This window comes from Indicator indicator, chromosome 20 (genome assembly GCF_027791375.1).
Source record: "Indicator indicator isolate 239-I01 chromosome 20, UM_Iind_1.1, whole genome shotgun sequence".
Taxonomy (NCBI): domain Eukaryota; kingdom Metazoa; phylum Chordata; class Aves; order Piciformes; family Indicatoridae; genus Indicator; species Indicator indicator.
The window spans coordinates 4,971,918-4,994,314 of record NC_072029.1 but is presented as its reverse complement, the minus strand read 5'-3'; the positions used below and the strand labels follow the sequence as shown (position 1 = coordinate 4,994,314).

Here is a 22,397-nt window from a genome sequence, read left to right as displayed (position 1 = left end):
TACATGCTGTGCTATGCTCACCACTGTGTAACTGTAGCAGTGTAGTTTGTGAACAGCTTCTCCATTTAAACTTTCCATCACTATCCAACCCAACTGTATGAGAGTTATTCTTTTGCAAGCTGTCCACTCATTAAACCACTACAGCATCCCAGCCACACCTCACACTGTGTTAACATATAAGATGGGGGCAATATGTTAAAGAAAACCAATAAAGACCTAAATCACTGCTCATGACATCAGTCCTCTAGTGCCAGACATTTGATTTAGTCCATGAATATCTGTGTGTTCCTCTCCCCAGACAATGACCATGCTGTTTACAGAAAGAAACCACCTCATAGATCCCTTCTTTATTGCTTTTCCTACAGCACAACCAGCTGGAAGCTTCCGGGCACTCTTACTTCCCACTGAAACAAAATACACAAGTTCAGTCTACACTTTGCTAGCATTTAAAGAATCCCTAATATCATTTGAAAAAAAAAAATCATAGAACCATAGAATCACTTCAGTTGGAAAAGACCTTTAAGATCATCAAGTTCAACCATTCTCTAACTCTACCAAATCTGGTGGCAAACCATAGAATCATAGAATTAATAGAATCACAGAACTGCCAGGGTTGGAAGAGGCCTCAAGGATCAGCCAGTTCCAACCCCACTGCCATGTCCAGGGACACCTCACACTACAGCAGGTTGCTCACAGCCACATCCAGCCTGGCTGCAAAAACCTCCAGGCATGAGGCTTCCACCACCTCCCTGGGCAACCTGTGCCAGTCTCTCACCACCCTCATGGGGAAGAACTTCTTCCTAACATCTAATCTGAATCTACCCATTTCTTTTTCCATCCCCCCCCAGGCCTATCACTCCCTGACACCCTAAAAAGTCCCTCCCCAGCTTTCTTGGAGCCCCCTTGCAGATCCTGGAAGGCCACAAGAAGGTCTCCTGGGAGCCTTCTCCTCTCCAGACTGAACAACCCCAACTCTCTCAGTCTGTCCTCACAGAGGGCAGCTCCAGCCCTCTGCTCATCCTTGAGGCCCTTTTCTGGACACCTTCCAGCATCTCCACATCCTTCTTGTAATAGAGGCTCCAGAACTGGACACAGTGCTCCAGGCAGGGTCTCACCAGACTCTTTTACCATGGTCTCACCATTCCTGAGGGTCATGACTCCAGATAATACCATAAATAGTTACATTTTTGTCAGCTACCTTTTAAAGATTAAATATTTCAGTCTTTTAAAGATTCACTTCTTGTGTGGCATACAGATTCATAGAATTGTTTCTGTTGGAAAAGACATTTAAGATCAAGTCCGACCATTCTCTAACTCTACCAAGGTTGGGATTAAACCATGTCCTTCACCACCACATCTCTCTTCTGAAACACCTCCAGGAATGGGGATTCAACCAACCTGAGGAGCCTGTTTCAGTCTCTGAGAATTCTTTCAGGGGAAAAAGTTTCTTATCTCCAACCTAAACCTCCCCTGGGGCAGCTTGAGGCCATTTCCTCTGATCCTATCACTTGTTACAAGGCAGAGGAGTCCAACCTCCACCTCACTCCAACCTCCTTGCAGGGAGCTGTAGAAAGCAATGAGGTCTCCCTCCAACCTTTTCTTCTCCAGATTAAACAACTCCAGGTGCCTCAGCTGCTCCTCCCAGCTTTGTTGCTGTTCTCCAGACCCTTCCCCAGCTTTGTTGCCCTTCTCTGGACATACTCCAGCACCTCACTGTGCTTCTTGGAGTGAGGAGTCCAGAAATGAACACAGCACTTGAGGTGTGGCCTCACCAGTGCTTGTACAGGGCACAATCACTTCCCTGCTCCTGCTGGCCACACCATTCCTGATCCAGGTCAGGATGCTGGGGGCCTTCTTGGCCACTTGGGCACACTGCTGGCTCATCTCCAGCTGGCTCTCAGCCAGCACCCCCAGGTTCTTTTCTGCTGGGCAGTTTCCAGCCGCTTTGTCCCATGCCCAGAGGGTTTTATGGGATTGTGTTGACCCTTCAGAAAATATCAACAGGCAAATCCCCCCTGCCACACTAAAGTGTGCAGAATGCCTTTGAGATAAAAAGTACTGGCAAATTGGATTTCTATGGAAGAGAAGGGAAGAGATTGCTGCTTACTTATGGGTAGACTGCACAGGATACATCACTCAAGAGTTGTTCTACAGTTAAAAAGAACATATCTGTTTTAAATAACTTTGCTGTGTAGTCCACATGGGTGTTGTTTGCTCAGACACACAGAAGAAATCAATATTAGACACATAAATAAAAGATGAAGCCTCGCAGGTTAACTTTTTTCATCCCTCAGGAGGGGCATAAAACAAGTCTCTGAAAAGAAGGTCTTTAAAGCAGGATGTAGATAAGGCTGCAGCCACTGGAGTTCACAGCCCGAGATATTTAGGTGAGTATCAATAGAGATGGTTATCAGTGTGCTAACCTGGCACCACAGCCTTCTCTGCTAGAGCTGGCAGAAAGGGCACCTGAGAGTCAGCAGAGTCACAGAATGGCTTAGGTTGCCTCATTACCCTCATGGGGAAGAGGTTCTTCATAATGTCCAAACTAAATCCAGATTCTTCCAGTCTGAAGCCATTATCCCTCGTTCTGTCACTCCATGCCTTTGTCAGAAGTCCCCTCCCAGCTGTCCTGTAGCCCCTTTCAAATACTGGAAGGCTTCTAGAAGGTCTCTTTGGAGTCTTTTCTTCTCCAGCCTGTACCACTTCAATTCTCTCAGCCTGCCTTCAGAGTAGAGGTGCTCCAGCCCTTGGATCATCTTGGTGGCCTCCTCTGGACCTACTCTAACAGTTCCACATCCTGCTTGTGCTGGGGGGCTCTAGAACTAGACACAGGACACCAGGTGGGGTCTCATGAGAGGGGAGTAGAGGGGCAGAATCCCTTCCATGGACCTGTAAGGCTACTATCTGTGAAGTCATCTCTAAAGGACTGTTTTAGCAGGTGTAGAAAAGCCACTTGGAACACCTTGAGAGTAACACTGGGGAGACTTTCAGAGCTTCACTAAAATCCAAGGCTAAAGCTCTCTGAACAGCAGCCACAAGACCACTGATGAGAAATTCCCACATGAAAAAAAACAAAAAGAGATAACAACTTACTGCTGCTTGTCGATGGGTGTTGGATAGGATCCCATGGATCTTGACTTTGTCTTTCTCCATCTGGTCTATATTGACCCACAGATCCCGGCTGGTCGAATCATAGGGGCCATATGTCCTTGAGGTGTAGTAATTATGATCTGTATCCTCCTGAAAGGGGAGAAGAGAGACAGGAAATACAGCTTAGAATGGAAGAAGCACCTCAGTGTTGGATCAAACTCGCCCTTGGAACACTGAGCCCTGGGATACTGTTGCTGAGCCCCAAATATCATAGAATCATAGTCAGGGTTGGAAGGGACCACAAGGATCAGCCAGTTCCAACACCCTGCCATGGGCAGGGACAACTCACACTACATCAGGCTGGCCAGAGCCTCATCCAGCCTGGCTGCAAACACCTCCAGGGATGGGGCCTCAACCACCTCCCTGCACAACCCATTCCAGGCTCTCACCACTCTCATGGGGAAGAACTTCTTCCTTACATCCAGTCTGAATCTCCTCACTTCCAGCTTCATTCCATTCCCCCCAGTCCTGTCACTACCTGATAGCCTAAAAAGTCCCTCCCCAGCTTTCTTGGAGCCTCCTTCAGATATTGAAAGGCCACAAGAAGGTCACCTCGGAGCCTTCTCTTCTGCAGACTGAACAGCCCCAACTCTTTCAGTCTGTCCTCACAGGAGAGGTGCTCCAGCCCTCTGCTCATCCTGGTGGCCCTTCTCTGGACACCTTCCAGCATGTCCATATCCCTCTTGTAACAGAGGCTCCAGACCTGGACACAGTACTCCAGGTGGAGTCTCAGCAGAGCTGAGCAGAGGGGGAGAATCACCTCCCTTGACCTACTGGCCACACTTCTCCTGATGCAGCCCAGGCTCTGGTTGGGTTTCTGGGCTGCAAGTGCACCTTGACAGCTCATGTTGAGCTTCTCCTCCACCAGCACCCCCAGTCCCTCTCCTCAGGGCTGCTTTCCAGTCAGTCACTGCCCAGCCTGGATTTGTGCTTGGGATTGCCTCGACCTAGCTGCAGGACCTTACACTTTGTCTTGTTGAACCTCATGAGGTTGTCTTGTGCCCCCCTCTCCAGCCTGTCAAGGTCCCTCTGGATGGCATCCCTTCCCTCCAGCCTGTCTGCTGCACCACACAGCTTGGTGCCATACCGCTGCTGCTGGGAGCAGGGAGCCACTGCTGCTCGCTGTTGACTGCACTGCAAGCCAACAGTGAAGAAAAGAAGTACAAATGTGTGGCAAAAGACAGCTCTGCTCCTAACCACAAGCAGTTGGCAAGTCAAACAGCTACCTCAGGCAATCATCTTACAGGATGATTACAGTGTTCCCTGGCCCCAAATCCAGTCATGCAGTTCCTGTCTCCACCCCAGCGAAACCCATGGCAAAGCGTTTGGTGCCCTTCAAGGCAAGATAGGTTGAATATAAGGAAAGGTTTCTTAGCTGCAAGAGCAGTCAGGGATTGGAACAGGCTGCCCAGGCAGGTGGTGGAGTCACCATCCCTGGAGGTGTTCAAAAATCACATAGACATGGTTTAGTGGGCACAGTGCTGTTGGGTTGATGGTTGGAGGACTTTTCCAACATTAATCCTTCTATGAGCCATTCCTACTGATGTGGTCCTGTGTTGAAGAGAGACATTGCAAGGGCTTCTTTCCAAATGAAATCCTTCATGCTCTGGGCTAAGCATATCGACCACAAATCCTGTTTCATGGAATCACAGAATTGTTTCTGTTGGAAGAGGCCTTTCAGATCATCAAGCTGTATCTTATGCTACGTTAACATTATTGCTGATCCATTTTACTTAAGCTGTTGCAGATATCACAGGCTCACAGGATGTTAGGGGTTGGAAGGGACCCAAAGAGATCTTCCAGTTCAACTTCCCTGCCAGGGCAGGACCACAGAATCCAGCACAGATCACACAGAAACACATCCAGACAGGGCTGCAAAGGCTCCACAGAAGAAGACTCCACAACCTCTCTGGACAGCCTGCTCCAGGATGCTGTGACCCTCACAGTGAAGAAGTTCTTCCTAATGTTGAGGTGGAACCTCCTGTGCTGGAGTTTCCATCCATTGCCCCTTGTCCTATCCCAGGTCACAAGTGAGCAGAGCCTGTCCCTGTCCCTTGCTTCCTGAGCCCCAGCCTTCAGATGTTGATAGACATAAATACAGGTGTTCAAAAAAAAAGCTTGGATGTGGCACTTGGAGCCAGGGTTTAGTTGCCAGGAGGTGTTAGGTATTTGGTTAGACTTGATGATCTCTGAGGTCTTTTCCAACCTGGTCAGTTCTGTGATTCTATCTGATATAATCAGGTTATTTTCTCTTTGATCTTCTTTCTGTTTTGTGCTGTAGAACCACAGAATCATTCTGGTTGGAAGAGACCTCTCAGACCATTGAGCTCAACCACAGTTTATACACCAAGTCAGGGGCTAACCAACTACACCAAATGCTACGCCAGGATGCTCTTGCCCAGTAAATCTCAGTGAGACTTTTGAAGCAACTTCTAACAATTTCAGCAGCTCTGAGAGAGTCACAGAAGTAAACATAATTAAAACTATGCTGTCAGGAAGATGACAGAAGCCTTATGCCAACTTCTTTTCTTCTTTAATGGTCAAAAGAAACTGTTATTACTGTCATGCATACAAAGCAGGTACAGCGAATTAAAAGGTTTTGACAACAGAGATCTCTTTTCCCAGCCTAATTTATCATTCTGCCAGAACCTCCACAGGAATTAGAAGTTACATTCAAGGCATCACCAAGTCAAAGAAGAAGAAATAATTACCACAAGAGCTTGTTGCTGATAAACAAGAAATATTTCAGCTGTCATTAAAACTGAGCAGGGCTTCTGCATTTCCAGCTTCTGATAACTAAGAAAAGTCAAAAAATGTTTCAGCTATGGTTAGAACTGAGCAGAGCTTCTGCATTTCCAGCTTCTGATAACTAAGAAAAGTCAAAAAATGTTTCAGCTATGGTTAGAACTGAGCAGGGCTTCTGCATTTCCAGCTTCTGATAACTAAGAAAAGTCAAAAAATGTTTCAGCTATGGTTAGAACTGAGCAGGGCTTCTGCATTTCCAGCTTCTGATAACTAAGAAAAGTCAAAAAATGTTTCAGCTATGGTTAGAACTGAGCAGGGCTTCTGCATTTCCAGCTTCTGATAACTAAGAAAAGTCAAAAAATGTTTCAGCTATGGTTAGAACTGAGCAGGGCTTCTGCATTTCCAGCTTCTGATAACTAAGAAAAGTCAAAAAATGTTTCAGCTATGGTTAGAACTGAGCAGGGCTTCTGCATTTCCAGCTTCTGATAACTAAGAAAAGTCAAAAAATGCTTCAGCTATGGTTAGAACTGAGCAGGGCTTCTGCATTTCCAGCTTCTGATAACTAAGAAAAGTCAAAAAATGTTTCAGCTATGGTTAGAACTGAGCAGAGCTTCTGCATTTCCAGCTTCTGATAAGTAAGAAAAGTCAAAAATATTTCAGCTATGGTTAAAACTGAGCAGAGCTTCTGCATTTCCAGCTTCTGATAACTAAGAGAAGTAAAAATATTTCAGCTATAGTTAAAACTGAGCAGAGATCCTGCATTTCCAGATTCTGATAACTAAGAAAAGTCAAAAAAATATTTCAGCAATGGTTAAAACTGAGCAGAGGTTCTCCATTTTCAGCTATTCATAACTAAGAAAAGTCAAAAAACAGTTCAGCTATGGTTAAAACTGTGCAGAGTTCGTGCATTTTCAGCTTTTCTTCAGTAAGGAAAATAAATAAATCATACAACTATGGTTAAAACTGAGCACAGTTCCTGCATTTCCAGCTTAAGTAGGGGAAATAAATAAATAAATAAATCAACTATGGTTAAAACTCTGCAGAGGTTCTGCATTTCCAGCTTTTGATAACTAAGAAAAGTCAAAAATTATTTCACCTATGGTTCAAACTGTGCAGAGTTTCTGCATTTCCAGCTTTTCATAAGTAATAAACCTACTCCTATTCATTGCTAGTGGCTAAGCCCCTACCTCCACAGCTGGAAGGCTCTGACATTGAGCCAAGCTGTAAGGTTGCTCTAAATGATATCTTGATCTGTGCTTCAAGCAGACTCACCATGCAGCTTGTATATCAAACACTAAGTACAGCCTTCAGCTCAACAGTTCTGGGTGTGAGGACTTCCTACACGAGTAAGCAACTACCAAATTCTGTCTCATTTACTGTTTTAATCAGCTTAAATAATCTTCCAGACTTCTGAAAATAATTAATCATTTCGCAGAATCACAGAATGTTAGGGGCTGGAAGGGACCTCCAAAGCTCATCCAGTCCAACCCCCTGCCAGAGCAGGAGCACCTAGAGCAGCTCACACAGGAGCACATCCAGGCAGGTCTTGAGTATCTCCAGAGAGGGAGACTCCACAACCCCCCTGGGCAGCCTGTTCCAGGGCTCTGTCACCCTCACAGGGAAAACATTCTTCCTCATATTCACATGGAACTTCCTATGCCTCAGCTTCCCCCACTGCCCCATGTGCTGGCATTGGGCATCACCCAGCAGAGCCTGGCTCCAGCCTCTGGGCACTTCCCCTGCACATCGTTATCAACATGATTTTTTTTTTCCCCTGTGAGGATGACAGAGTCCTGGAACAGGCTGCCAAGGGGGATTGTGGAGTCTCTGCACACATTCAAAGCCCACCTGGATGTGTTCCTGTGTGACCTGCTCTAGGTGCTCCTGCTCTGGCAGGGGGGTTGGACTGGATGAGCTTCCAAGGTCCCTTCCAGTCCCTAACATTCTGTGATTCCCCTCATTCATTAGCCATGATACTAGGTGATGGATTTTGACAAAGCTTGAGTGATTTTTGCAGACTGCCTTCCAAGTTCTGCTGACTGTTGATGTGGAATATGTATCAGAGAATGTTAGGGGTTGGGAGGGATCTCCAGGGATCATCCAGACCAACCCCCTGCCAGAGCAAGACCACTCAGGGCAGGTCATATAGGAACACATCCAGATGAGTTTTGAACGTGTCCAGAGAAAGAGACTCCACAAACCTCTCTGGGCAGCCTGTTCCAGGCTCCAGCACCCTCACACCAAAGAAGTTTTCCCTTCTGTTCCTGTGGCACCTCCTCTGCTCCAGCTTGCACCCAGTGTCCCGTGGCCTGCCCTTGGACATTCCTGAACAGAGTCTAGCTCCATCCTCCCCACACTGCATGTATGTAATGCCAATTTAAGAGACACACACACACATATATATATAATTTCCTAAGTTCTTCCCATGTATTTTAGAGAAAAAATTACCTCAACTTCCCCCCCAAGAACAAACTGCAGCTTTGCCACTGTGAAAGCAGTAAGGCAGTTCTGTCAATTGTATGTTTCCTCACTAGGAATTGATACAAAACAAACACTTTCGTCAAGAAATTGAACCGCAGAGAGCTTCTCCCGGTTGAAAAGTGCTTATGAAATGAAATTGGTGCTTCTGAGCATCAGAGAAGCACTGCTGACAACTGAGCTTCCCAAGCTGCAGTCACAGTTTATATCCTTTGCAAGACTTTCATGTAGTCCTTCACACATACCTTATCTACTGCAATGAGAGCTTTCATGTTATAGAACCATAGAATTGTTAGGGTTGGGAGGGACCTCAAGGATCAGCCAGTTCTACCCCCCCTGCCATGGGCAGGGACACCTCACACCAGATCAGGTTGCTCACAGCCACATCCAGCCTGGCCTGTAAAACCTCCAGGGATAAGGTCTCCACTGCCTTCCTGGGCAACCTGTGCCAGTGTCTCACCACCCTCATGGGGAAGAACTTCTTCCTAATATCCAATCTGAATCTATCCATTTCTTTTTTTTTTCCATTCCCCCCACTCCTGACACCCTAAAACCTCCCCACCCAGCACTCTTGAAGTCCCCCTCAGATACTGGAAGGCCACAAGAAGGTCTCATCAGAACCTTCTCCTCTCCAGACTGAACAACCCCAACTCTCTCAATCTGTCTCCAGAGCAGAGCAGCTCCAGCCCTCTGCTCATCCTCGTGGCCCTTCTCTGGACACCTTCCAGCACCTCCAGATCTTTCCTGGAACAGAGGCTCCAGAACTGGACACAGAGCTCCAGGTGTGGTCTCAGCAGAGTGGAGCAGAGGGGGAGAATCCCCTCCCTGGCCCTGCTGGCCACACTTCTCTTGCTGCAGCCCAGGCTCTGCTTGGCCCTCTGGGCTGCAAGTGCTCACTGCTGGCTCCTGGTGAGCTTCTCCTCCCCCAGCACCCCCAAGGCCTTTTCTTCAGGGCTGCTCTCAAGCCAGTCCCTGTCCAGCCTGTATCAATGCTTGGGATTGCCCTGACCCAGCTGCAGGACCTTGCACTTGGTCTTGTTGAACCTCATGAGGTTGGCTTGGGCTCAGCTCTGAAGCCTTTCCAGGTCCCTCTGGTTGGATCCCTTCCCTCCAGCCTGTCAGCAGCACCACACAGCTTGGTGTGGTTGGTGAACTTGCTGAGGGTGCCTCAGTGCCACTGTCCATGTCACCAACAAAGATGTTAAACAGCACTGGTCCCAGTACTGATCCCTGAGGGATCAGCAAGCTGTGTACAACTGGAACCAACTTTTCTCACCAGCCACATGCCTTAAGGACCTGTCACAGAAATGCTTCTGTATCTGTCAAGACTGCCCAGAGAGGTTGTGGAGTCTCCTTTTCTGAAGACTTTCAAACCCCACCTGGATGCATTCCTGTGCAGCCTACCCTGGGTGATGCTGCTTTGGCAGGGGGGTTGGACTGGCTGATCTCTGGAAGTCCCTTCCAACCTCTAACGTTGTGTGATTCTATGATAAGAAAGATGCATGTCACAACCTTAAAAAAAACCGAAACAAAACACCAAAGCAGAAACCAAACCCTACCAAAACAATCAAAAATACCCCAAAGTAAGCAGCAGCACTTAGGAGCCAGCTGATGGCTGTTCTAGCACAGGAAAACTCTTTCCTTCTCATCCACAGGGAATGAGACATCCATGCTTCACCTGAGGCAGGAAGGAGCCGAGAAAGCTGCTTGCTGTGTTGCCTGTAGTGAAGCAAAAGGGGAATATGTCTGAGGGATCCTGGCTTTTTATCCCCCATGACATGTTACTGCTCCACCTGCATGAGATCAGACAGGATTTTCCATCTGCAAGTTCTCTCCCTTCCTGCTTTTGTTGCTAGGACTACAGAAAGAATACTCCACAGCAGTGCTGCTTTCATTTGGTTAAAAATATTAATAGGAACTCATGAATAAGTCATGCAGCCTGAGACAAATGCATGAAGCAAACCTCCTGTAACCCTGTCACATCTCTCTGCTTCTGTTAAATGTTGTGCAGCTAAAAAGAAGTCTCCTGAATATCTGTGAGTTTGCTGTTCCTTTTTGTTTTGTTTTTTGCTGCAATGTGTTTTGCAGACTCCATAACCTCCACTGCCAACTTTCTCTTTGAGTCCTGATGAAAAGCCAGACATGATGCATAGGAGTCACAGAAGGGCTTGGGTCAGAAGGGACCTTAAAGATCACCCAGCTCTAACCCCACTGCCATGGGCAGGGACACCTCCTACCAGACCAGGTTGCTCAAGGCCTCATCCCATCTGCCTTTCAACACTTCCAGGCTTGGAACCTCCACAGTTTCTGTGGGCAACCTGTTCCAGTACCTCAGCACCCCCATGGGGAAGAATTTCTTCCTAATTTGGTAGCACAAATGCATGTTTTTAAAACAGCACTTTCTAAACTCTGATTGTCCTCTGTTCTGCCCTGCTGAGACCACACCTGCTATGCTGTGTCCAGTTTGGGGCTCCCCAATTCAAGAGGAGGATGAAGGGGTTTGAACATCTCTGCTGTGAAGAGAGACTGAGAGCCCTGGGGCTGTTTAGTCTGGAGAAGAGAAGGCTGAGAGGGGATCTGATCAATGTCTATCAATAGGTGAGGGGTGGGCATTAGGATGAAGGTGCCAGGCTCTGTTTGGTGCCCAGCAGTAGGACAAAGAACAACACTTATGAGCTGGAACCCAGAAGGTTCCACCTCAGCATGAGACTGATGGAGCCCTGGAGCAGGCTGCCCAGAGAGGTTGTGGAGTCTCCTTCTCTAGAGGCTTTCAAACCCACCTGGATGTGTTCCTGTGTGACCTGCCCTGGGTGATGCTACTCTGGCAGGGGGGTTGGACTGGCTGATCTCTGGAGGTCCCTGCCAACCTCTACCATTCTGTGATTCTTCTCTCAATAGGAATTCTGAGCCTTGGCCTCCTGTATTGCTCTCTTTGCACAGTCAGTGTAACTCATGCAACCAGAAGGAAGACAGACCACTGACTTCCTGATAAATGCTGAAAGCCCTCTAGTGATAAGTACCAAATTTCCAGACAATCAAAGGAGATGTCTGACCAAATCTGAAACACTGTTCCCATCTGCTTCCATGCCAAGATGTTCCTGTTGGGGGATACCAGGTAATTGACTCTCCCATATTACAAAAACATGAAACATTTTCAGCATGGTACAGAGTAATCCATCAATGTCAGCAGCAGAACTCCTGTGGTGCTCAAAATCTATCCCTAAGGATTGCTGTTAGCCAAACCAGAATTATGTGGCTTAGAGTAACAACTTTTTACTTACCTACCCCCAATTCCTCTGTGCTAACCACCCAGAAACGTGTTCAGCCTCACTCCCTGCTCTGCCCAGACATGCAGTTTGCTGTGAGCTGTTAAAGCAGCTGGGGCTGCTGGTTTTGCATGGCTTCAACTGAGCATCAAGCTCTGCTGTCTGCATCACCTCCTAGATACAAGCCTCTCTCGTGAGGAGGCTCCAGGTGAACACAGTGCAGAGGGTGAAAAAGGAAGGGACTGCAAAGGAGAGACTTTAACAGCCTCCACAGCCACACTAACATTTAGCTTTTACTTACTGAACTACAGAATTCTTTCTGTAGTTCTGTAGGTCTGAGACCATCAAGTCCAACCACCAACCCAACACCACCATGGCCATTAAAACATGGCCCCAAGTGCCATGGCCACACATTCCTTGAACACCTCCAGAGATGCTGACTCCAGCACCTCCTTGGGCAGACTGTTCCAGTGCCTGACCACTCTTGCAGCAAAAAAATTTTTCCTAATCTCCAACCTAAACCTCTCTTACCACAATTTCAGGCCTTTTCCTCTTGTTCTATTACTACCAAGGCTGGGGCTAAACCTTGGCCCTCAGCACCACATCTCTGCTTCTTTGAAACACCTCCAAGGATAGGAATTCAATCACCTCTGTGGGCAGCCTCTGCCAGTCTTTGAAAACCCTTTCAGGGAAGAGGTTGCTTCTAATCTCCAACCTAAACATCCCCTGAGGTAACTTGAGGCCATTTCCTCTCATCTTAGCACTTGTTACAAGGGAAAAGAGACCAACCCCCACCTCACTCCAGCCTCCTTTCAGGGAGCTGTAGAGAGCAACGAAGTCTCTCCTCAGCCTCCTCTTCTCCAGACTCAACACCCCCAGCTCCCTCAGCTGCTCCTCCCCAGCCCTGTTCTCCAGACCCTTCCCCAGCATTGTTGCTCTTCTTTGGACCTGCTCCAGCAGCTCAATGTCCTTCTTGGAGTGAGGAGCCCAAATTGAAGCCAGTACTTGAGGTGCAGCCTCACCAGTACCAAGCACAGGGACAACTGTTTCTCAGCAAGCTTCTGCAAGCAAGGGCTGAGATAATGCCCTGGTTTCAGCTGGGATAGAGTATGACTGACATCATTAATCCACAAAGGAAGTACAAGGCCTGGTGTGGATACTGCTCAGAGCTCTTTTCATCCAAGAGTTTAGCAATTCTGGAGTAATTGTAATGTGCTTTAGGAACTTGGAGATGAAGAGGGAGGTGGAAATGGAAAATACTATTGTCAAGAAAAATTTCAAGCAGATTCCATTAAAGTCTGAATCCCGTGTCTCCTTCTTTGCTACAAAAATTCATTATCAGCAGCATGCTAAATTAAATGCCTTGTGTGCCATCATGGCTAAGCATCTGGAAATGAGCTCAGCATCACCACAGAGAACTGTGAATTCCTTTCCTTTGCAGAGGGGAATCTTGCTTTTAATTTCTTTCCTTCCTTCCCCATCCTCTCCACCAAGTTTAAAGGAAACAGAGGATGAATCCTACCGCCAGGCTTAAACTTTTGTGCCTTCATTAGCAAAAACCTCCCTTGAGTTTAGGTGGAAACAATGGAAATGTTGACAGGCTCATTGCTACACCACTGCTGGAGAAGAGGGCTTGTGTGGAGTAGGTGAGGGAACTGGGGTTGGTTAGCCTGGAGAGAATGAAGCTGAGGGGAAACCTCATTGCTCTCTACAGCTCCCTGAAAGGAGGTTGGAATGAGGTGGGGGTTGTAAACTTCCTCTTGTTCTTCCTTCTCCCTAGGAAGAAGTGATAAGAGAGAGGAAACTGCCTCAACTTGCCCCAGGGGAGATTTAGGTTGGAAATCAGAAGAAAATTCTTCACTTCAAAGGGTTCTCAGGCGCTGGCACAGGCTACCCAGGGAGGTGGTTGAATTCCCACCCCGGAGGTGTTTCCAAGAGGCAGAGATGTGGTGCTGAGGACATGGTTGGACAGGGTGAGCTTAAAGGAAATGAGCCCAAGGTATGCCAGGGGAGGTTTGGGTTGGAGATTAAGAAAAGTTCCTATCCTGAAAGAGGGGTGAGGTGCTGGAACAGGCTGTCCAGGGATGTGGTGGAGTCCCCATCCCTGGAGGTGTTCAAGAAGCTGTGGATGTGGTGTTTCAGGGTATAGTTTAGTGGTCATGGTAGTTGGGTTATAGTTGGACTCAGATTCCTAGAATGGTTTGAACTGGAAAGGACCTTCAAGATCATCTACTTCCAATCCCCACACCATAGACAGGGACACCTTCTACTAGCCCAGGTTGCTCAAGGCCTCATCCAACCTGGTTTTGAGTACCTCCAGAGAGGGGACCTCCACAGCCTCCTTGGGCAACTTGTGTCAGTGCAGGTGAGGTCTGAGCAGAGCAGAGGGGCAGAATCCCCTCCCTGTGCTGCTGCTCTCCCTGCTCTGGATGCAGCTCAGCACACAGCTGCCTGCTGGGCTGCCAGGGACCACTGCTGGCTCCTGGGGAGTTTGTTACCAACTGACACCCCCAAGCCCTTCTCCTCCAGACTGCTCTTGAGCCACTCCTCACACCCAGCCTGATTCTTATCCTTGATTTGTCTTCCAACCTTAATGATTCTACGATTCTAAGTTTGTTGGCTGTAGGAAATCCAACAGCATTGCTGTGACAGGAGCAAGATGTATTTTAGGTCTAAATTACAGAGACTTCTAGAATTTACATTTCAAATGTCTGGTGAAACTCAATTCTGAGAGAAAAAGAGAGAAAAAGAAGGCAGATGTCTCCAATTAGCAACAACTCTACTGCAGTTACAAGCCACAGGCAGCAGGAGGTATGAGTGACACCCACAGCAATAAGGAAATCACTTCACCACCAAGCAAAACTTAATTTCTTTTGCACTGAAATAGCATCAGTTTTCCTCTCTGCTCACAAGTACTCTGTTGGGAGGGGTGGAGAAAGTAAGACACAGTCAAGGCTGATTTGACCCAGCACCTTCAGCTTGCTGTCTTCTTGCTTCAAATGGAATCTTTTGCTGTGATCCAGCTGCAATCATGACTTTCCAGGAAAAATTATCTTCCTCTCACACTTTTCACAGTACAAACCACTAAAACCTCACTGTTAGCACAGCTCCACTCAGCTCAGGGGTGACTGTAAGTTCCTCAAGTTCTATCAGTTCATACTTGGATTGTTTTGGTTGGAAAACACTTCCAAGATCATCAAGTCCAACCATCAACCCAACACCACCATGGCCATTAAACCATATCCCAAAGTGCCATGGCCACACATTTCTTGAACACCTCCAGGGACGATGACTCCACCACCTCCCTGGGCAGCCTCTTCCAATCCCTGACCACTCTTGCAGCAAAGAAATTTTTCCTCATCTCCATCCTGAACCTTCCCTGGACCAATTTCAGACCCTTTCCATTGATGTAGTAGTGGCAACAAAAACTGAAATGAATTCAGATGTTCCAAAGGTGTTCTGCAAGGTTTGTCATCTGCTGCTGCCAATGCAAGCCATACATTAGAGGCTGCTCCATTTCAGGTTCTCTGTATTTTACTTTCCAGTGCTGTACTCTTCACTAGGGGGTTAGCAGTGAAAAGCATCAGGGACATAAAGAACTTTTCTAGAAACCTTCTATGAAGCCTGCAGCTGTTGCTGTGTTACAGAAGGTGGTTGGTCTCCATGAGCTTAAAGGGCACTTCCAACTGAAACAATTCACAGAGAGAGAGATTTGCCATTGGGATGTGCTGCCCAGGGAGGTGGTGGAGTCACCATGCCTGGAGATGTTCAAGAGAAGCCTGGATGAGGCACTTGGTGTCATGGTCTAGTTGGCTGGATAGGGCTGGGTGATAGGTTGGACTGGATGATCTTGGAGGTCTCTTCCAACCTGGTTTATTCTGTGATAATTCTATCACCTTGGATAAAGAGACATAAACTAGAAGAATCCAGTCTGAGAACACTGAATACTGGGTGCAGTTTTGGGGCCCTCAAACCAAGAAAGGCATTGAGGTGCTGGAATAAGTCCAGAGAAGGGAAACAAAGCTGGGGAAGGGTCTGGAGAACAGGGCTGGGGAGAAACAGCTGAGGGAACTGGAGGTGTTTAGTCTGGACAAGAGGAGGTTGAGGGGAGACCTCACTGCTCTCTACAACTCACAAGACACAGGATGTTAGGGGTTGGAAGGGACCACAAGAGACCATCAAGTCCAACTCCCCTGCCAGAGCAGGATCATAGAATCTAGTGGAGGTCACACAGGAACACATCTGGATGGATCCTGAAAATCTCCAGAGAAGGAGACTCCACAACCTCTCTGGGCAGCCTGCTCCAGTGCTAACAACGCCCTGAAAGGAGGTCAGAGTGAGGTGGGGATTGCTCTCTGCTCACTAGGAACAAGTGATAGGATAAGAGGAAACAGCCTCAGGTTGCACCAAGGGAGGTTTAGGTTGGAAATTAGAAGCAGCTTCTTCCCTAAGAAAGGTTCTCAAGCACTGGCACAGGCTGCCCAGGGAGGTGGTAGAAACACCTCCAGGGATGGAGGATTCAAAGAGGCAGAGATGTGGTGCTGAGGGACCTGGCTTAGCCCCAGCCTTGGTAGAGTTAGAGAATGGTTGGACTCCATATTCCTGAAGATCTTTTCCAACCAAAACAATAGTATGATTCTGTGATTTTTCCATACTTGTAGTAATGCCCTCTGGTACAAATCAGATCAATCCTGCTTCTAATGATTTTAACAGGTACAAGGGAAGCTGCCCCTCAGATAGAGGAAAGTTTGTGCAGCAGATCTCTCCATGGCTTACCCAGAGATCCCCATGCAGTGCCTCCCTGCAGCTGAATTCCAAGCTCTTCTGAAGCAAAATGGATCTCAGCTCCCCCCTCTAACACTGAATGGCAGCATTGGAGGACTGAATGCTTGTAAATGCCCATCTGTAGGATGGAATTTTTCCAAGGCCATCTTTCCTGACAGATTAATAGCCTTAAAGTGTCTTAATTTCAAAGCTACCTCATCCTCACTGAGTTTATCAAATTCAGATTCTGTGTTCTGTTCCAGCTCTCTCTTTTTTCTAAGGTATCCACTTTAAAATCAGGGAGTTGTGTTTTTCACCCCTTATTGGACCCTGTTGTAAATCCCTGCTACAACACACAGGCATTTCACTACAAAACCTGGCTTTGCAGAGGAGGTAAAAGCCACAACAGATATTCACAGTGAAAGAACAGACAGGCTGCAAAGTCTTCTGCAGCCTATCAGCTTATTGATTTTTCTTTTTTATTATTATTAATTTTAAAAATCCTTCTGTGCATGTTTCAGTTCTGGTGTGAGCAGTACCTGCCAGTCACATTCAATGACACTAGAGGAGGACATCATCCCTCCATCCCAGATACTGTTTCTCAGTGTTTTGTAGGCTACACAAAGGTAAAAGTTTTCTTGAACAGACAGGCTGACAGTGATGAACACAATGTCACAGAATGGTTTGGGCTGGAACAGGCCATAAAAGGTCATCCCAGTTCCAAGCCCCCTGCCATGGGTGAGGACACTTTCCAGGAGCCCAGGTTGCTTAAGGCCTCATCCAACCTTCCTGAGCAACCTGTTCCAGTGTCTCACCACCCTCAGTGCCAGCATTCTTGGCCACCTGAGCACACTGCTGGATCATCTTCAGCCAGCTGCCAAGCAGCATCCCAACACCCTTTGCTCCTGGGCAGCTTTCCAGCCACTCTGCCCCAAGCCTGGAGCATTCATGGGGGTGTTGTGACCCAAGTGCAGGACCCAGCACTTGGCCTTGTTAATCCTGGTACAACTGACCTCAGCCCATGGATCCAGCCTGGCCAGACCTCTTTGCAAAGCCTTTCTACTCCCTTTCTTAAATTTCCAAGATTTCATAATCTTACAATTTCAAGTTTACCTCTCTTTTTGTTTTTTTTTTTTTTTTCTTTTAGTCCCATCTTGGGGTTGGTTTTGTTTTGGTTTGTTTGTTGAGTAATCTACCAGTCAGCTGTGCCTTTCATTTAGAATAACTAGGAAATGCAATGTTCAGGGTGGAGTTTGTTACTGCCAACACTGCAAGTCCTTGAAAAAGCAATGAGCATGAAAGATCTGTCATAAGGATTATGTCTTGTTTGGCATCTCTTCTTCCAAGCAAGGAGAAAAACAGGGCAAATATCCTACCTTGCCTCATGTACTCTCATAAAGGAGTGCAATAAATCACTGTTATTAAATAAATCAGCATTAATATTGCTAAAATACCCTCAGATTCATGGTCACGCAGTGACCAAGCCTTCTGTTAATCCTTGAAGCCCTGCAGCCATTAAGGTAATGAAGGTAGGTAGCAAAGTTCTTGTTCCCTGTTGATGTTTTTATGATGAGTGGAAAAGGAACTGATGCCTGAAGTGTATCTGCTATGGATGTTGGGTCCCCAGTGGCCACCACTGAGGTATCCACCAAAGCATTCCTGTTTTGCCACAGGACTTGCTACCATAGCCATGGCCACTGAGCACTGGAAAATGCTTTAATGTGTAACTGGAGTTTAAAATGTGCATCGTTTTCCACATTGGATCCTGTGATTTGGAGTATCTGGAGCTCCACACAGAGGTGATGACAGAGGCAGAGAATTGCTTTTGATGCAAAGGACCTTTGGAGATCATGGAGTCCAACCAGTATCTAACACTACAAAGGCTGGGGCTAAACCATGTCCCTCAGCACCACATCTCTGCCTCTTGGAAACACCTCCAGGGATGGGGATTCAACCACCTCCCTGGGCAGCCTGTGCCAGTGGTTGAAAACCATTTCAGGGAAGAAGCTTCTTCTAATCCCCATCCTAAACCTCCCCTGGGGCAACTTGAGACCATTTCCTTTCAGTCCTACCACTTGTTACTTGGGAGAAGAGCCTAACTCCCACCTGGCTCCAAACTACTTTCACAGAGTTGTAGAGAGCAGTGAGGTCTGCCCTCAGTCTTCTCTTCTCCAGACTAAACACCCCCAGCTCCCTCAGCTGCTCCTCCCCAGCCCTGTTCTCCAGACCCTTCCCCAGCTTTGTTGCCTTTCTCTGGACCTGCTCCAGCACCTCAGTGTCTTTTTTGCTCTGAGGGTCCCAGAACTGAACCCAGGACTCAAGGTGTAGCCTTCCCAGTGCTAGAAAACAGAGAAGAGACATCCTCCAGAGAGCAAAATCAGAAAGGCCTTCAGGGCAGCTAAGTTCCATGTGGTGACAGGGACACAAACAAGGACTGTCATATTCTCTTCCTCTATGAACATTTGAGTACCCTGAAATAAAGACCTTTAATTTTAACTGTCAGAGGTAAGTTAAAAGAGTTAATCAAAGATAACAAAGTGAATAACAAACCAGTCAGAACGAATTCCTACCTCAATCTGGGTGGTGTTGTCATGCCCCTCTTCCAGCAGCACATCCGAGAACCCCCCTGGCTCGGCAGCATCCTGCCCCAAGCTGGCTCTGTTGGTGTTGACTGATTTGAGAGCCTCTGAGTGCCTTCTCCACCTGTGGCTGCTCACATGTGTAGCCACTTCCACATTGTCCTCCACCCCAGGGAAGCTCTGAACAACTTCATAAAACACACCTGTTTGACCAAAAGAATAAAGAAGAGAAAAAAATAGTAAGTGATGGGAACTTTGGTTCCCCTATAACTGAAAACCTAAGAAGTGCAACTTTTGGGTTAACTGCTTTGAACAACTCCATAGAACAGCCATTTCCAGCTCTGATAAAGCTTCTGCATCACTGACAGCCTCAGAGTTTAAAAGAAGAGACAGCAACCAACTGCAAGAATTCAGACTGAGTTTTGTCAGCTCCCCAAACCATCCTTGTAAAGCCCTTGTTAAAAGTCCCTCCCCAGCTTTCTTGCAGCCCCCTTCAGGTACTGAAAGGCTGCTCTAAGCTCTCCCTGCAGCCTTCTCTTCTCCAGGCTGAGCAGCCCCAACTCTCCCAGCCTGTCCCCACAGGGGATGTTCTCCAGCCCTCTGATCATCTTCATGGCCTCCTCTGGACCCTCTCCAGCAGCTCCAGGTCCTTCTTGTGCTGGGGGCCCCAGAGCTGGAGGCAGTGCTGCAGGTGGGGTCTGAGCAGAGCAGAGCAGAGGGGCAGAATCCCCTCCCTGTGCTGCTGCTCTCCCTGCTCTGGATGCAGCTCAGCACACAGCTGCCTGCTGGGCTGCCAGGGACCACTGCTGGCTCCTGGGGAGTTTGTCACCAGCTGACACCCCCAAATCCTTCTCCTCCAAACTGCTCTTGAGAAACTCCTCAGCCAGCCTGGATTTGTGCTTGGGATTCAAGCCTGTAGCCAGAGAAGGATCACATAAGGCAGATCACATGGGAACAAATCCAGGCAAGCCTTGAAAGTCTCCAGAGAAGGAGACTCCGCCACCTCGCTGGGCAGCCTGCTCCAGTGTTCTGCCACCCTCAAAGTAAAGGAGTTCCTCCTCATGTTTAAATGGGTCTTCCTATGTTGAAGTTTATGCCCATTTCCTCACCCTCTCACAGGAACCACTGAGAAGAGTCTGGCCTCATTTTCCTGGCTTCAGCAAATTGCCACCACACTCCCAGTTTTATCAAGCAATCAGCTGCCAGATGCAGAGGAAGAGCTCAGCAGATGAACTCACTTATTCCTCCACAGCTTTCATCAAAATCCAGTCAAAGCTGCCATCCCTGCTTCAGCTTGCAGGCACTCACCACAATTTTTTGGGGGTAGGGGCACCAGAAAGCTAACAGACATGGCAGACTTCTTAGATATAGTCATAAACAGGAGTTCTCTGCCCTGGAGGCAACATTCCCACTCCTGCCACAACCAAGCCAGCAGTACCAAGGTACCTTGGCACCTTCTGTAAGGGGCAGGGAGCACTGGGCACCTACAAACTGAGGGCCAAGGCCACAGAGCAAAGCTACATGGCTGCTGCACAGGAGCAGGCAGTGTGAGCTTGCAGCACAGAGGCCAATGGCAGCCTGGGCTACATCCAAAACAGCATTGCCAGCAGAGCCAGAGAGGTGATTCTGACACTGTGCTCTGCTGAGACCTCACCTGGAGTGCTGTGTGCAGGTCTGGAGCTCTCAATACAAGGAGGACATGGACCTGATGGAGCAGCTCCAGAGGAGGCCATGAAAATGCTCAGGGGGTTGGAGCAGCTCTGCTATGAGGACAGGCTGAGGGAGCTGGGGGTGTTCAGCCTGGAGAAGAGAAGGCTCCAGTACCTGAAGGGGGCTACAAGAAGGCTGCAGAGAGACTGTTTGCAAAGGCCTGCAGGGACAGGACCAGGGGCAATGGCTTCAAACTAGAGCAGAGCAGATTGAGATTGGATAGCAGGAAGAAGTTCTTCACTATGAGGGTGGTGGAACACTGGAACAGGTTGCCCAGGGAGGTGGTTGAGGCTCCATCCCTGGAGATATTCAAGGTGAGGCTCAACAGGGCTCTGGGCAACCTGATCTAGTTAGGGATGTCCCTGCTGACTGAAGAGAGGATCAGACTGGATGAACCTTGGAGCTCCCTTCTGGCCTGGACCGTTCTATGATTCTATCTCAAATGCTGAGAAAGTGCAAACCAAGATGTATTTTATTTTTTGTGATGAGCTGGACAGGGTACTTTCCTTTCCTGCAAATATTTAAATATACAAACTCTCAGAGAATCCATAAATTAATTTTCAACTTCTAAACAGAGGCAGCTTGTGAAGAAAAAGCCTTCAGAGCCCTAAAATGCCCATCATTTTACATTTTATGTTTCTGGTTGAAATCTTTGTGTAGCTAATAAATCACACAAAAGGCAGTTTAGAGGAAATGGACCAAAGTATTTTCTCCTTATCTTTTAGATCTCTCAGAGCTTGCACCTAATTAACCCCACAGGAGAACATGTCATTCAAATCAGCTGGAGAGCAGCCAAATGCTCTTATGTCTCATTAATAACAAAATCATAACATTGACAAACACAGAATCAGGGAATTGTTTGGGCTGGAAAAGCTCTCTGAGATCAGCCAGTCCAACCATCAACCCAACACCACCATGGCCACTAAACCATGGCCCCAAGTGCCATGGCCACAGGTTTCTTGAACAACTTCCTGGATGGGGACTCCACCACCTCCCTGGGCAGCCTGTTCCAACACCTGAAACTCCACCACCACATGGAGAAACTGGCTGCTCATGGCTTGCATCAACAAATGCTTCACTAGGTAAAAAACTGGCTGATGGTCAAGGCCAAAGAGGGGTGGAGAATGGAGTTAAACCTAGCTGGCAGCTGATGGATGCCCAGGCAGGCCCTCAGCAGGGATCACCCCCTCCTGGCCAAGTCCCCCCAGTTTCTATACTGACCATGATGTCCTATGGTATGGAATGTCCCTTTGCCTAGCTTGGATCAGCTGTCCAGGCCACGCTCCTTCCCAGCTTGCTGGCAGAACATTGGAAAGTGAAAAGTCTTTAGCTTGGGTGAGCACTGCCTGACCCTAGCTAAAGCAGCAAGGTGGGTTTAGACAGCATCCATTGTTTAAGCACCATCAGTGTGTTTACACAGCATTATCCTCACACAGAATCCAAACTCAGAGCGTTACTGAGGTTGGAAAAGCCCTCTGAGATCAGCCAGTCCAACCATCAACCCAACACCACCATGGCCATTAAACCATGTCCCCAAGTGCCATGGCCACAGGTTTCTTGAACACCTCCAGGGATGGGGACTCCACCATCTCCCTGGGCAGCCTCTTCCAATCCCTGACCACTCTTGCAGCAAAGACATTTTTCCTCATCTCCAACCTAAACCTCCTCTGGGGCAATTTCAGGCCATTTCTTCTTCTTGTATCAC

At 47.8% G+C, this 22,397-nt stretch overlaps 1 protein-coding gene across 1 annotated transcript in view; it reads right to left on the bottom strand.

The window, feature by feature from the left end:
• Positions 1-22,397, bottom strand: part of PLXDC2 (plexin domain containing 2) — a 316,666-nt gene that overhangs the window by 153,323 nt on the left and 140,946 nt on the right. Inside the window, exons 2-3 of the mRNA XM_054390077.1 lie at positions 18,974-19,185; positions 3,094-3,240 (exon numbers count right to left, since the gene is read on the bottom strand). Coding sequence (XP_054246052.1) covers positions 3,094-3,240; positions 18,974-19,185 — 359 coding nt within the window. The remainder of the gene's footprint in view (positions 1-3,093; positions 3,241-18,973; positions 19,186-22,397) is intronic.